Genomic DNA, 13,365 nt, shown 5'->3' with positions numbered 1-13,365 from the left:
ATAAAGAATAATTTGTAAAATTATTTTTTTTCCTTTCACCAGACGTTTATTGACTGAGAACAGCTTAGGAGGGAAAGAACATGGGTTATTGGCAAATTGAAGGTTGATGATTATGATACAGACTTGAACAAGAAGATGGTAGGTTTAGAACTTAATCAAGTAAAATATCTAAGCCTAAGATAGAAAAGTATTGAAATCATTGTACAAGAATGCAGAGAGGTGTATCTTGGAGTAACAGCTACACTTCGGTCACTCAGAAGAAGTGGTATGACAAAGGCATAGTGCAAACATGAAGGAGACAGAAGGTTAAAGTCAGCTGACCACTTGTGGATGTCTACTACCAGTTAAATGCCTGAGGGTACCAGGGGTGTGACATAAGAGCTGGAGGGGACCAGTGCTCTTTCAGGGCAGCAGCTGGGAACAGGTGGGGCATCCTGGGGTTTTCAGGTGACACCAATGTGCGAGGAATGGGCTGGAGCTGTAAAGAAGCCAGATTTGTGCAGCCTGGCAAAAGGAAGTCTAAAGAAAGTATAGTTTTTTTCCAAATATACTGGAGGAAGGATGATCCTGTCAGTAGTCCTCAACAGCTGAACTTAATTTAGGACTGAGGAAGTTGTCATGCCAGAAGAATGAGGCTTTGTCACTCACAGAAGCAGTGGAGGGGAAGGCGGGCCAAGCGGGGAGATCCCAGATACTTGTAATAGGGAGTCTGATTTTTTCAGAGTCAGATTGTTTGAGAGAGCTGCTTGTGTAAGAGGCTGGGTTTGGTGGCCCAGGAAGCCTTTTCCAATTCAGACTTCTCAGGACCAGGAAGCCATGCTGATTTTGTCTTGACCGGCCTTATGTCAAAGTTCAAATGAGATATTTTTAGTAATCTTTAGTCTGTGAATCTCTCATAGCATCTGGTCTACTTGATAGTTAAAGTATTGTTTCAAAGAGTTTCTTGTAATCAAGTTTCATTTTCCTGAAATTTTAATGTCACTTCCTGTTCTCTTCAACTTTTATTTGGTTGTCTTGCTGAAGAGGCATTTCTACATTAAGAATCTGAGTTAGGCTAGCTTGTGTTTAGAAGAACTTGTCCCTCTGGCTCGAGGTGCAGAAACACAGGTGCTTCAAAATGAAGTTGCTTACTCCCTATTTCCAGAGATAAATCTGAATGATTACTTTTTAAACTAGATGAGCGAAAAACTGCACTAAAAGCATGCAGAATTAATCTTCTCCCAGTTGGAAATCGTGAAAAGATGCATTTTCCACAGTGAAAATTTTATGTGTCAATTATTTGGTATTTTCCTGTCTGTCAAATATATTTTTTCTGTGAATAATATGCTGGAATAATGAATTATATGTTTGGGAGAGGAGTCATTATTTACAGTAATGGACTTTACATAATACTTCAGAAAGCAGTTCATAAGTAAGTGTTGAGCTAGATTTGTTGTTTAGATTTTCAAGTGACCTGTTTTTTAAAGTTTCTGTGTTGTAATGCACCAATGCATATCATTCTGACCTTTTCCCACACAAAGAAGAAAATACAAACTTCCTGAAGAGTGCTCCAAGTATTTGAGCTATTACCAATCTTACATAATTACTGCTGGGTCACAGATCTATAGAGCATTATAACAGACGTGCCTTTGTAAGCCAGGGAATCCCCATGACAGCTTTCTGGTTTCATCACCCCCTAGCAATGAGAATTCTCTTATTGTTACTATTTATATTTTTCACTCCTGTTCTAACTTAGCATGAGACTTTTAATCCTGAAATGTTATTTGGGCATAAGCATAAATGACAATTTGGCCATGTAGGCAAATTTCTGGAAAGAACTGTTCCCCTGGATTTAAGAAGCCTTATATAATACCTTATCAAGCTGTTCATTAGGGCATGTTCTGTGCTATACATTTAAAGGTCTTGAATTACATGAAGCTGTCATTTTATGACTTCTGGTAAATAGGAGTTGTCAGAGTTTTGGTTTTCTATTCTATTCTTTGAAGTCTTTATTGCTACAAGGGCAGGAAGGGCTTAGTCATCACATAAGTATACAATATCTTGAGAAAAATGCTAGCATTATTTTTGTCAGGCTTTGGTCCAGATAGTAATTAGGTTTTGCTGTTAGACTAGTTAACTAACCAAATTATACATTTGACAGATTTAAATAAAATTCTTTTGTTGGGTGTTTATCACCAATGTATAACCATTTTTTTCTAGACTTGTATAACTACATTTTGTGTTATCTAACTAATTAGATTGCGGAACATCATCTACTATTGAGTTTAAATGGTCTGTTTAAATATAAATTTGATTTTGATTTGATTGATCATTATAATTCTTTTTACTTGAGTTAGTGGGTTATTATTGGTAGGTGAGCTTACATAACAAGTTTTCTTGATTTTAGTTTTATGAAGTCCTTCAGGAACATGTATCAAAATGCACTGACTCAAGTGTCTCTAAGCAGTGAGAGGTCAGAACCACTAAGGATGTGGGTAGAAAAAGGCCAATAAATTCCAAAACCTGAACAGTTTCTCCTAACTAGCCTTTATTTATTGCCAGCTTTTGTTTTATTTTAGTTCAGCCTCTTTTGAGGCTCCCCACAAAATACACATACCACTCTGAGGGCAGCAGCCAGTACTAAAGTGCTTATGCGAGCGTATATGTTTGTACACAGATCTCTTCACAGCTGGCTTAGATACTACGAAGTGTTGTAACTTATCCTGAGGGTGGCTTCGCTTGTACATCTGAAAATGGACCCACAATGGAGAGTTTTTATTAGCAAATCTTTACTAGAAGTATTTGGGCAGTTTGCCCAAACCTTCCCTTTTCTGGCCAAACTGCATGCTGCCTGGAACTGCATCATGTGAAGCATGGGAAGACGTGGTTCTGTGTGAAAACGTACCTTGAAACACAGAAAGATCACTGCCACTTATAGCGTAATTCCCACAAGTAATGCTCCTGTCCCATATTTCCGAAGCTAACCTGCATCCTCTCTCCTTTCCTCCTCAAATGAACTTGTACAGTCAGACCTTTTCTGCCCAACCATAGTTTGATTTCTCAGCAGAAATTGTGTACTTTCTTCTCCTGTGCTTTCCACATTTGGAGAAAGGCCACCCACTCTCTCCAGGAGCAGGGGACAGCCCACTCCCCACATCTCCTGAGAATTGTTGCCATGCTGCATGACTGCTGCAGAATTACATCCACAGGGCATTAGATCAGCACTACTGTTGGAAATGCTGGAAGGCAGCCTTATGTGTAGCCAGATGATACTGAAGTACTTTCTCTTGAAAACTATTTTCGAGAGCTCCTTTAGTTTACCCAGGGGAATAACACCAGCCAAGGAGACAGGAAGGTCAGTTCAACTGGATGATGCAGTCACTCAAGATCATTATCTGTGTTATTGCTGTCTCTATCCTTCCCACCTCAAACTAGGTGCCTACTGGGTGTAGGCTGGACTCACATCGTTCACGCTCCATCATTTCAAAGAAGTTCATGTCAGTCAGTGGAAAGCAGACTTTGTCTCCTTTGCTCTGGTAGCAGGCTTAAATGCTTCACTATTCATTCCCATCTGAGCAAGCACAAATAGCTCAGGCTTCAGAGTCATTCCCATAGATTCCCAAGGATATTTGCATAATTCTACCCATCAGCAAGAGGAAACAACACATCTTGTTTTTTTCCAAACAGTATCTTTTTCTAGTTTAAATAAAACTGGGAAGATGAACTAATTTAATATTGTCATCTAATGATACTTCTGTGAGCTAGTGGTGCTCTTTCATGGGGGAGCTATCTGATTTTTCGCTCATAAAGTAAATAAAATTAGGCTCAGTTTTAGGAGTTTTTGAAGAAGGAAGTTCTTGAATATCTCTGATGTTAAAAATTATGCAGCTTTGCAATACTGCATTCCTGACCCCAAATCATCCTACCCCTCTATGATCAGTTCGTAATTTCTAATGCCTCTCTTAAAGGTTTTTTTTTTATACTTTGATATTTCTCAAACCTCAAGCTGATACCATTGCTGACCTTAAAGGTCACTGTTAAAAGAAGAACCTGTCATTCTCAACTATGATTTGCTGTGACATTAGCCCCAGAAATGCAAATTTTCTTCCATTTGGCATCAAATGAACTTACAGAACATTCGTATGCTATATATGAAGCGCCATGCTTTAACCCCCCCCCAAAATGCTATGAAATTGCATCCTGTCTTAAAGTTTGCAAAAAAAAAAAAAAATGCCAAAACCCCTAAGCAAGTAGTCTGTGTCACTGCATCAAAGGTTTATCACATTCAGTGTCAGCATTTGCACTCTCCTGGGACTCAATCTTTTAAGATGCTCATATAAAATGGTGGTAGAGTTTATATCCATTGTCATATATCCATTGTACCTTGGCCCCTGAAAGTTGTTCTTTATAGCTGATATCCTGCCTTGCTGATTTTGAAGCTAGAACACAACATGACAGCTTGCCTCCCATCATTCACTGCAGCTGTAAGTCGTCTTCTTTGCTTTACTGCAACTTGGATTATAGGGTACTTAAACCAGAGAACAAACAAGAGGTTTAGCTCTTTTCCAAAGTAATCAATGGCCTCAGAGGGAAAGTACACCATATTGAGCTATTCAGTTTATCTCCTGCATGCATGACTCAGTGTTAAAAGTCCAAATTGCTACTTTTGCTATTGTTAGCTTTCAAGTCTGAAGCTGATTGTAGTTCTAACAATGAAAAATTACTTTCAGGTGAGGATACTGTATTGCCAGCTAGAGCAGTTGTAAAATAAACAGTGCTAAAGGTGAAACTCCATCACCTGCAGCTGAAGTTGTTTGAGCAGTCCCTGGAATCAATCCAATTGTTGTCTCAGCCCAATGAACATCTTCCTATGAAATTTTCAGGCAAAGTGTGGGAGTTAGCATGGACCCCAAATTATTCCCAATAGACAGTTCTCATTCAGCTGTCCTATTTTTGGATAAAGTATGTTTAACAGTATAGGCACAGCCTATCCAGTTGATCTCAATGCTAGAAGCATGTTTAAGTTATTTGTTTAACTTTGGTTATATGCCAGTTTCTGGACTGATACTGGGTTCAGAGATCAAAGACTTACTTGAATTTCTTTTGTGCTTGTTGAAATGAAACAATCTATTCCAGTGACTGACAGTGAAGGAACTTTATGCTTCGTTTGGACTGGGATTTATCAGAGCTAGAGTCTTGCTTTCCAAAATGCTCTTTGAACATCATTTTTACTGTGTATCAAATAGGGTTCTGTGTCAGATTAAAGCTGGGATGTCACACGTCTATTTTAGAAAGAAAATTTCATACTTTCATGAACATAGCAAATGTCAGAAACTTTCCTTTGCCCTGAAAATTGCATATAAAATAGTTTCAGAAGATAACAGTGAAATCAGCATGTTATTCACTTGTTGTAAGTTTTCTGGTTTCCCAAGTAGGGTGACACCATAGTAATGAAGTTTCGGGGAATGGTTTGTTTGTTTGTTTGTTTGTTTTTCATGCAAATAGTCTGAAAAACAAACTCATGAGCAAAATCAGAAGTGTGCTTTTGATGACATCAGAGAAGAAGCTATATAGTATATATGCTGCTATAGTAACAGTGGTCAATGTTGGAAATAACGTATTTTTAGAAGGGTAGTGTCAGTGAGGGTTTCAGAAATTGCACATGTGGATACTATGGAGCACATCCATGTCCCTCCAGCTGCTCATCTGCTGAAGAAGATAGGTTGTCATTGGTCTTTTCCTGTCTCTGAAAGGGTTGCAATCCGTAAGCACAGTTGCTGTGACTGGCAGTGGAAATGGCTTGTCACAGAGGCCCTTGGTGCCTGTTAATGGGTCACTCCAATACGTCTCCTGCACCTGGCTATTGATAGTGTTTTGGCATAGGGGACAGCATGCAAGGGAAATGCAAGTCAGGGTTTCCTGGAAAAATAAGGAAGATATGGTCATATGTGTAGAGGAAGCAAATATGGCAAACACAGAGGTCGGATAAATGCCAAGGAATTCTAATTGCCTTTTTTTTTTTTTTTTTTGAGCTGTATCTTTGATGGGGAAATTTCTATGTACCTGGAATTATAATGTGCATGTGTGTGTATATATATATATATATACACACACAATATAGCACCAGAAGAAAATGTCCTATTGTTTCTTTAGCATCAGTAAAATTCATAACATCAGACTTTCTTAGAATTATCAAATTATTAAATAATGATAGAGTGCAAATGTTAAAGGTTTGCAAAGAAGGTGAAATGTTACTGTTCCCACCTGAAAAAAACCATTCCCATATAATTTGAAATAGTTGTCTGTAGTAGGTGTAAATAAAACTGCATGTTAAGAAAAAAAATCTTGTCTCATAAGAATCTATTTTCTGTCAAAGTATTACAGTTTCCTTTTTTATATACTTTTCCTGCTCAGGTGCTGATGATATTTCCTTGGCATGGCAGGAAGCACTATGTAGTTATTTAGAGAGTTATTTTGTCTTTGTTTCTTTTGAGAAGTCTTTTTATTACGTGTCTGATGTGTGGACTCTTTGGAGACTATAGTTACAATTTTTCAAGTTTTGAACCATATTTTTTTTTTCTTTCTTTTTCCTCACACTGTTCTAGTGTATTGGACCTCTTGGTTTTTTAGCCTCTAGTTCCTGCAGAGAAGCTCGAAGCAATTGGAGACTTCCTTAGCTCTGCTGGCTACTCCGAGCACTTACAGCTCTCATGATATGCCCATGTAAATTTGTCATATGCGTGCATTTACATGTGACAGCACAGTAACAGTTGTCATACAACACTATCTACCTGTAAACAAAACAAACAAACAAAAAATTATTTTTGTAAACACCCATGAACTATTATTTCTGATGTTTACATCACCTTCCAGGATCATACTGTATCAGCAATTAATCTCTGCTTTCCAATTGCATGTAAACATAGATTTTTAGTTAATACAAAACTTTATGTATGGATGATTGTCCTAGTTAGGACAGTTGAGATCAGTTCATCATGGTGGGTGTAACCCAAAACTGTATTCTATAGCCTTCCATGTCATTTCCCAGAAACTAGACTATTGTTGTCAATAGACTATTCGAACCCTCTGCCCATAGAGCCTGACTCCTCAGGCTATAAACTAGGTGTTAAGAGGCCTGTGAGATAGGAGGATGTTTCTGTCCTCACACCCTTTGTGGAACTCCCTGCCCTGAGGGGAGCACTGAACATTCCTGCCTGAACTGGAGGATATATAATCTTGGAGTTTTGGAACATTTTTCAACCCACTCGTGGGATCCAGAGGACGGCTGCATCTCATCGCTCTCAACCAGACTTAGACCACCACTGGACTGCGATCACCAGTTCTGGCCAGACTGCAGCAGCTCTCCCACCAGCAGGTTCTTCCCCTCTCCCTTTACTTTGGACTCAAACAGGGCCCAAGGAACACCACTTTGTTCAGGCCCCAGGGCACTGGGTTATACATTTGGGTTTTTGTGGGTTGAGACCAATTGTTGGTTTGTATTATTGTACTTACTGTATCATTTTAATAAATTGTTATTCTGACTTATAATCTCTCCTTTGAGTTGAGTTCATTCCCCCTGCTGGTTAACTTTTAAACCAGCACAATGATATTTTCAGGAAGTGGTGCAGGCAAGAAGGCTTAGCAGAGCACAGCTATTTGGAAGAATGACAATGCGTGCTTTTAACGTGTCTCTTTCAGAAGAGACAAACTAAGCTCAGATCTAATTTTCAAGAATCATGTGAAGGTAAGCAAAAAAGGTTCCAACAAGTGTTTTCCTTATGGCATACAGTGAGACAATAATACATCTTCCTCACACTTATAAAGAAACAAGGAATCCCCAAATGACCCTAGTGAAATTATGGTAGATCCCATCCATAGGTTGCTTTACTCTTCTTCTACCATAAGCATCTCTATGATGCCTGGTTTCATTGATATAAGTTAATTCCTAATTTGACTCACAATGAACAGGGAGATAATGATCTGTTTATTAATTTCTGTGCTTTCAAGAGAGAGAAGTTTATAGCCTTGACCTTCCAGTTGCAGTCCCTCAGTTTGCTCCACGTGTCTATAATGTGTGTGCATTATTCAATGTCTGCCTGACAGATATGAAATAGAGTCATTATTGAGACCGAAGTCATTGTGAGGTGGCAGCTGGACTCAGGTAGGATGCCCTTCGCATCCAGTACCAGACCACAATTTGTGAGCAGAGGAATGAAGCTGTAAATCTCTATGGCTATCATGGGAATGTAGCAGCCCACCTTCCTGGTAGATACCTACTTGTGAACTTCTACACTTAAGTCTGTTAATTTGGGTCTGAACATATACTTTTTTCCTTCTTGAATCCAGTTTTGAAAGGAAATAATTAAAATCTAACTGGTAAAATAAAAGTGCATTAACCATAAGAATGTGATATCTGTTCCAGGAGCATAAAACTGTGCAATGAATCTGCAGTGTATTTTACTTAGAGTGAGATTAACAGAACATTATCCACAAACTGTGCAACCTCTAGTAGCCCAGATTGCAGACCGATACCATTTTGTTGGGAAAATTGGGAAACGTCTTGAAAAGGATTGCAATTCCCAAGCTCCTGTATTTGGATATGGAGGAGAATTTTTCTCATGTGTCTCCTTTGCTTTCTTCTGCCTGCCTCAAGTCCCGTTGATCTGCTCTGAAAAACAAAGAAAACAACTCAGTAACAGCCTTCGTACTTTTGTACTTACCTCTCATCACACTGCATAAGAAGAGTGGAGAAGATAAATTACTATGTTCCTCACTTACTGTTAGTGACTTTTTTTTTGATGAATCAAAACCTAAAAATAATAAAAACATATATTATCTTTTTAAACTAGGATCTCAACAGAGATTTTAATGACTACAAGGAGTAAGGAGTGGAGGAAAAGGCAGTGGTTTACTGCAACTTGCATTATCAGCTGAGATAATTTCAAGAAACTGCAGTTCTTCATCAGATAAACTGTTCAACCTCTAATTGAACAGCCGGGGGAAATATTTTTTGTGTACTTTTTGCTTTGAGGTCAAATTTTTCTCTTCCCTCTTTCCTCTTCCTTTTTTTTTTCTTACCCAAGTAGAAGAAGAAAGGAGAAAATCATTCTGTTAGAAGGAATTATTTTTGCAAATTCCTTGAATAAAGTATCCAGAATAAAAGGACAGACATTAAATGCTTTTTTATAAGTAAGACTTTGGAGTTGTTTTATAGCTGCTATGTTTTTGTATTAATTCTGGTTTAGAACTGAAGAGTACAGAATCAAAATTGTGACTATTATCTACCACTCCTTGGAAATTTATCTCCTATGGATTTTGTTTTTTCCTTTTGAGTTCTGAATTTTAATTTATACATTAGTAAGTGCTGCTTAGAAAAGCATTTTATGTGAATGTTTTTCTAATAGCATATGAGATTGAATCAAAATCTTCGTAGGGAAGCTCACTGCTGAACTGCGCAAAATAAGTCTTCCCACAGATAAATAGGTAATTTGAGCACTAGGAAGATGTGAATGCTAATAACTATTCAAATTCTATCATATTCTTTCTGCCCAGCCTAAAGAAACAGGTAGGAAGGGCTGTATTTAGTTGTCTACACACAACCCTTAAATGACACATGGCTTCTGTAGGATATCAGAGACATTTTCATGGAAGTACCAAATGTGCACAGACTTCGTGAATGACCTGAGACATGCTGGAGTACAGATGATGTAACTAGAGCATCTTAGAGAGGCCTCAGAAGCTTATACGGGCAACTGAACCAATCTCTAGGTGACATAGCCACTACAATCAAGCTTAAAAGATGTGAGTGCCCTTTAATCTACTGAGCAGTGGCAACTGTGCATGAGCATACTCTTCAGCTGTGGAAAACATGAGGTAGTGGAACTGAATGAAGAAATTAAGGATGAAATGGAGCTACACTTTTGGTGCAAACTACATTGTATCGTGTCATTTCATGTTTGCCACAGGTCTAAGAAATGCATACAAGCAAATGGTATGCTGACAGATATGCTTTCACTTGGTATGTTACAAACAAGCAATATTTTAGCTTCTACTCTTGCAGATCTTAGAAGTTCTATTGATAGACACCATTTGTATGTGTTTCAACATCACTTCTTAGTATGAGTTTTAAATACTTGTATATTGCAAATATTAATTTGATGCACTGTACCCCCTAAATTATTGACTTAATCTTTATTTTCATCTTGCAGAGACAAAGTATTAGAATGGCATAAAATATGGCCCAGTTCTACTATAAAAGAAGCGTCAATGCTCCCTACAGAGATCGTATCCCTCTTCGCATTGTACGGGCAGAGTCTGAACTGTCTCATTCAGAAAAAGCCTATCTGAATGCCGTGGAGAAAGGAGACTATGCCAGTGTAAAGAAGGCTTTGGAGGAAGCAGAAATTTATTTCAAGATCAATATTAACTGCATTGATCCCCTGGGAAGAACTGCACTCCTTATTGCAATTGAAAATGAGAACCTTGAGCTCATTGAGCTGCTCTTAAGTTTTAATGTGTATGTGGGAGATGCTCTGTTGCATGCCATACGGAAGGAGGTAGTTGGTGCTGTGGAGCTGCTGTTAAACCACAAGAAGCCCAGTGGGGAGAAACAGGTACGTGCAGGATTTTCTCTGAGTTTGTGGTCTGCTCTAATGTAAAGATAAAAATTGGGCCAAGGGAGTAAGCAAAAAGAAAAACAAAACCAACCATCATCCTTGCACACAAATATTTAAAATCAAAAAATCAGTTACGTTGATGCTGTATGCATTGTATTAATCTGTGTTTAGACATCATAGAATCACAAATTGTTTTGAGTCAGAAAAACCTTTAAAAATCATCTAGTTCCAACACCCTGACATGGGCAGGGACATCTTTCCCTAGACAAGGTTGCTCAAAGCCACATCCAACCTGACCTTGAACACTTCCAGGGATGAGACATCCAGAACTTCTCTGGGCAACCTGATCCAGTGTCTCACTACCCTAACTGTAAAAAATGTCTTCCTTCTTCCCAGTCTAAACCTACCCTCTTTCAGTTTAAAACTGTTACCTCTTTCTGTGTCATTACAGGCCTTGGTTAAAAGTCTCTCTTTGTCTTTCCCATAAGCCCCCTCTGTATAATGATAACATTATTCCTGCTGGAAAGTCTTTAATCATTCAAAGAAGCAAATAATTCCAAAAAGAATAGTACTGGTAATATGTGGTCCATTTGAATTAATTATGAAACTCCCATAAAAGTCAATGAATGTTTCAACCCCTCCATGGGGAGGTCATCATCTCCCAGCTCAGCAAGGCAACACTGGGAGGCATGACCGAATTGATCAGAACTTCAGCCCTGTCTTAAGTAGTCATCCATCCTATCAAGTACACCTAAAAAGGTACAAACTCCTCTCCCTTTCTCCTGTCTTCTCTCAAAGGAAAAAATCATTACCTACAGGCTCATTCATAATGTGATACCTACTCTGCTTTCCCTTGCACTGCCTTGAGAGACATCTCCAGGAAGTAGTTAGCCTTCTCATTTTAAGAAAAGAGTGGAGACAGGATAATATAGCCCATTAATTCTGATATTCATTGGACTCTTCTAGGAAGAAAAACCTTAAAAGTAGTTATAATATTGTATTATATTTTCATCAATTTCAAATTTTATGTATTATTGATACTCTATAAATGTATTTCAGTGAATAGTATGTTGAATGATTACAGCCCTTTCACAGATAATGCATACAATATACTTTAATTACAGTATAATGTACTTGGTGTGGATATAATTGCAGATAATAGGTAAAAAGTATAATTTTTGCTGATAAACTAACACAAATTCTATGCTTTTTTGTTATGGAAAGAAAGAAATATGGTAGGTCTTTGTACGATAGTATATGCCTGTCTTGTCTTCTAGACAGTAAAAGCAGAGCTCCTTTAAAATGACCAGAACCCAAAATGATTAGTGCACAGCCCCATGCCAAACCAGTCAAAACACCTGTCTCTCCATTGTCCAGCCTCTGTAGTGGAAGTTGCCATTTGCAGAGCAGAGTTCATGTCACTTAATGGTAGCCATCCAAAGATAGGTCTCATCTCTGATCTGGCTCCTTGGGTTTCCCTTTGCAATGGAGAAAAATGGAGATCCCTGGAAAGCACCTCATGATGGCTTTTTCAATTACATGCTTTATGACAGCATAAACCACTTTTTAGCTTTGCTAGAGAGAGTCTACAAATTCACCTTAAAATAGCTGCCTAAATTTTAGACTGTTCTTCAGACTTTCAGGGCTACTTTTTCATGCGTGCCACAGCTACTATATTGAAAATGCTTGAATACAAGTAGTAAAACTTGGTTTAGGTGAGCTTCATGCTATAGTGGTCAAAAGGTAGGATTACTTTTTGGGTGCATACTACAGTGTTAAATTAGCCACAAACTGATTTGCTCCAGTCTAGAGGTTAGATCTCTGGACTGAAGCTTAAGTTTGTTGTTTCAGTGCCAAATTCCACTGCTGGCTTGTATGAATAGCTTTGCTCCTTCTGCTCTTTCTTGGTTTCCCTGGTTGCACTTGATGGGGGTTTTACTGTAAAGCATGAATATTATTCGCAAATTGTTTGAACAGAGATATCTCCTTTTGTGCCTGTAAAAGGCTAGGCTTGCCCATTGCCAATGCAAGTACTGCTTGCAAGCCAGTGCATGCAAAAATGGGCTTTAAACAAACAGGTTATTTACATGTGTATGGTGTTGTGTGCACTGGGGACCCCAACAACTATTAAGCTTCTATGGGTGTCTTATGTGTAGGTAGTCATATTGGTTCATTATTAGGCCAATGGCATCCTGAAGAGAATGTAATTGTGAATGACATTTTTGCAGTAATTCCACAATGAATTCACTGTTACCAAAGGTACCTGCTGGCTGAAAAATCATTGCAATGGGCTAAAGATATAAAATCTGGACATTGAGAATTATAGACTTTTTTTTTCCCCTGGAGAATCAAGTTCCTTTTGAAACTGTTTCAAACTACAACTTTTTTGATTACTATTATTTGTAAACATTTGCCGTATTGTTTAGATGATGATTCATTTTCAGACTCTTTGCTTCTTTGTATAAATCTGGTCATGTGCGGTAAAATCCTGGCCCCTTGAAGTTAGTGGAATTTTTGCCATCCATTCAGTGAGGTCAATATTTCACCCTTTCTGCTGTTTTTTTTGGTTGGTTGGTTGGTTGGTTTTTTTCTCTTGATGAAAAGTTATTCCCAGAGGGGACAGATAAGAAAATAAAGAAAAATGCATGTGCTAAATACAACCAAGCACAAGAAACAGTTTAGGTTCCATAAACTGTTGGTGATAAAATTATTGAACATTGAACTAATTGAACTTATATTTTTAGTGATAAAATTTATGAATATTCAGACG

General features: G+C 38.1%; 1 protein-coding gene across 2 annotated transcripts in view; it reads left to right on the top strand.

The window, feature by feature from the left end:
• Positions 1–13,365, top strand: part of TRPC4 (transient receptor potential cation channel subfamily C member 4) — a 140,149-nt gene that overhangs the window by 39,548 nt on the left and 87,236 nt on the right. Inside the window, exons 1-2 of one of the 2 annotated variants that reach the window (XM_051780406.1) lie at positions 7,636–7,723; positions 10,188–10,592. In XM_051780406.1, the coding sequence (XP_051636366.1) occupies positions 10,215–10,592 (378 nt within the window). In that variant the 5' untranslated portion in view covers positions 7,636–7,723; positions 10,188–10,214. Of the gene's footprint in view, positions 1–7,635; positions 7,724–10,187; positions 10,593–13,365 lie in introns of those variants that run through there. The other variant, XM_051780405.1, reaches the window with a different exon arrangement.

Source organism: Manacus candei, unplaced genomic scaffold, assembly GCF_025592945.1.
Source record: "Manacus candei isolate 608988 ecotype Guabito, Panama unplaced genomic scaffold, ASM2559294v1 h1tg000014l, whole genome shotgun sequence".
NCBI lineage: Eukaryota > Metazoa > Chordata > Aves > Passeriformes > Pipridae > Manacus > Manacus candei.
The sequence above is the reverse complement of the archived record's forward strand: the minus strand, read 5'-3'. Positions and strand labels throughout refer to the sequence as shown.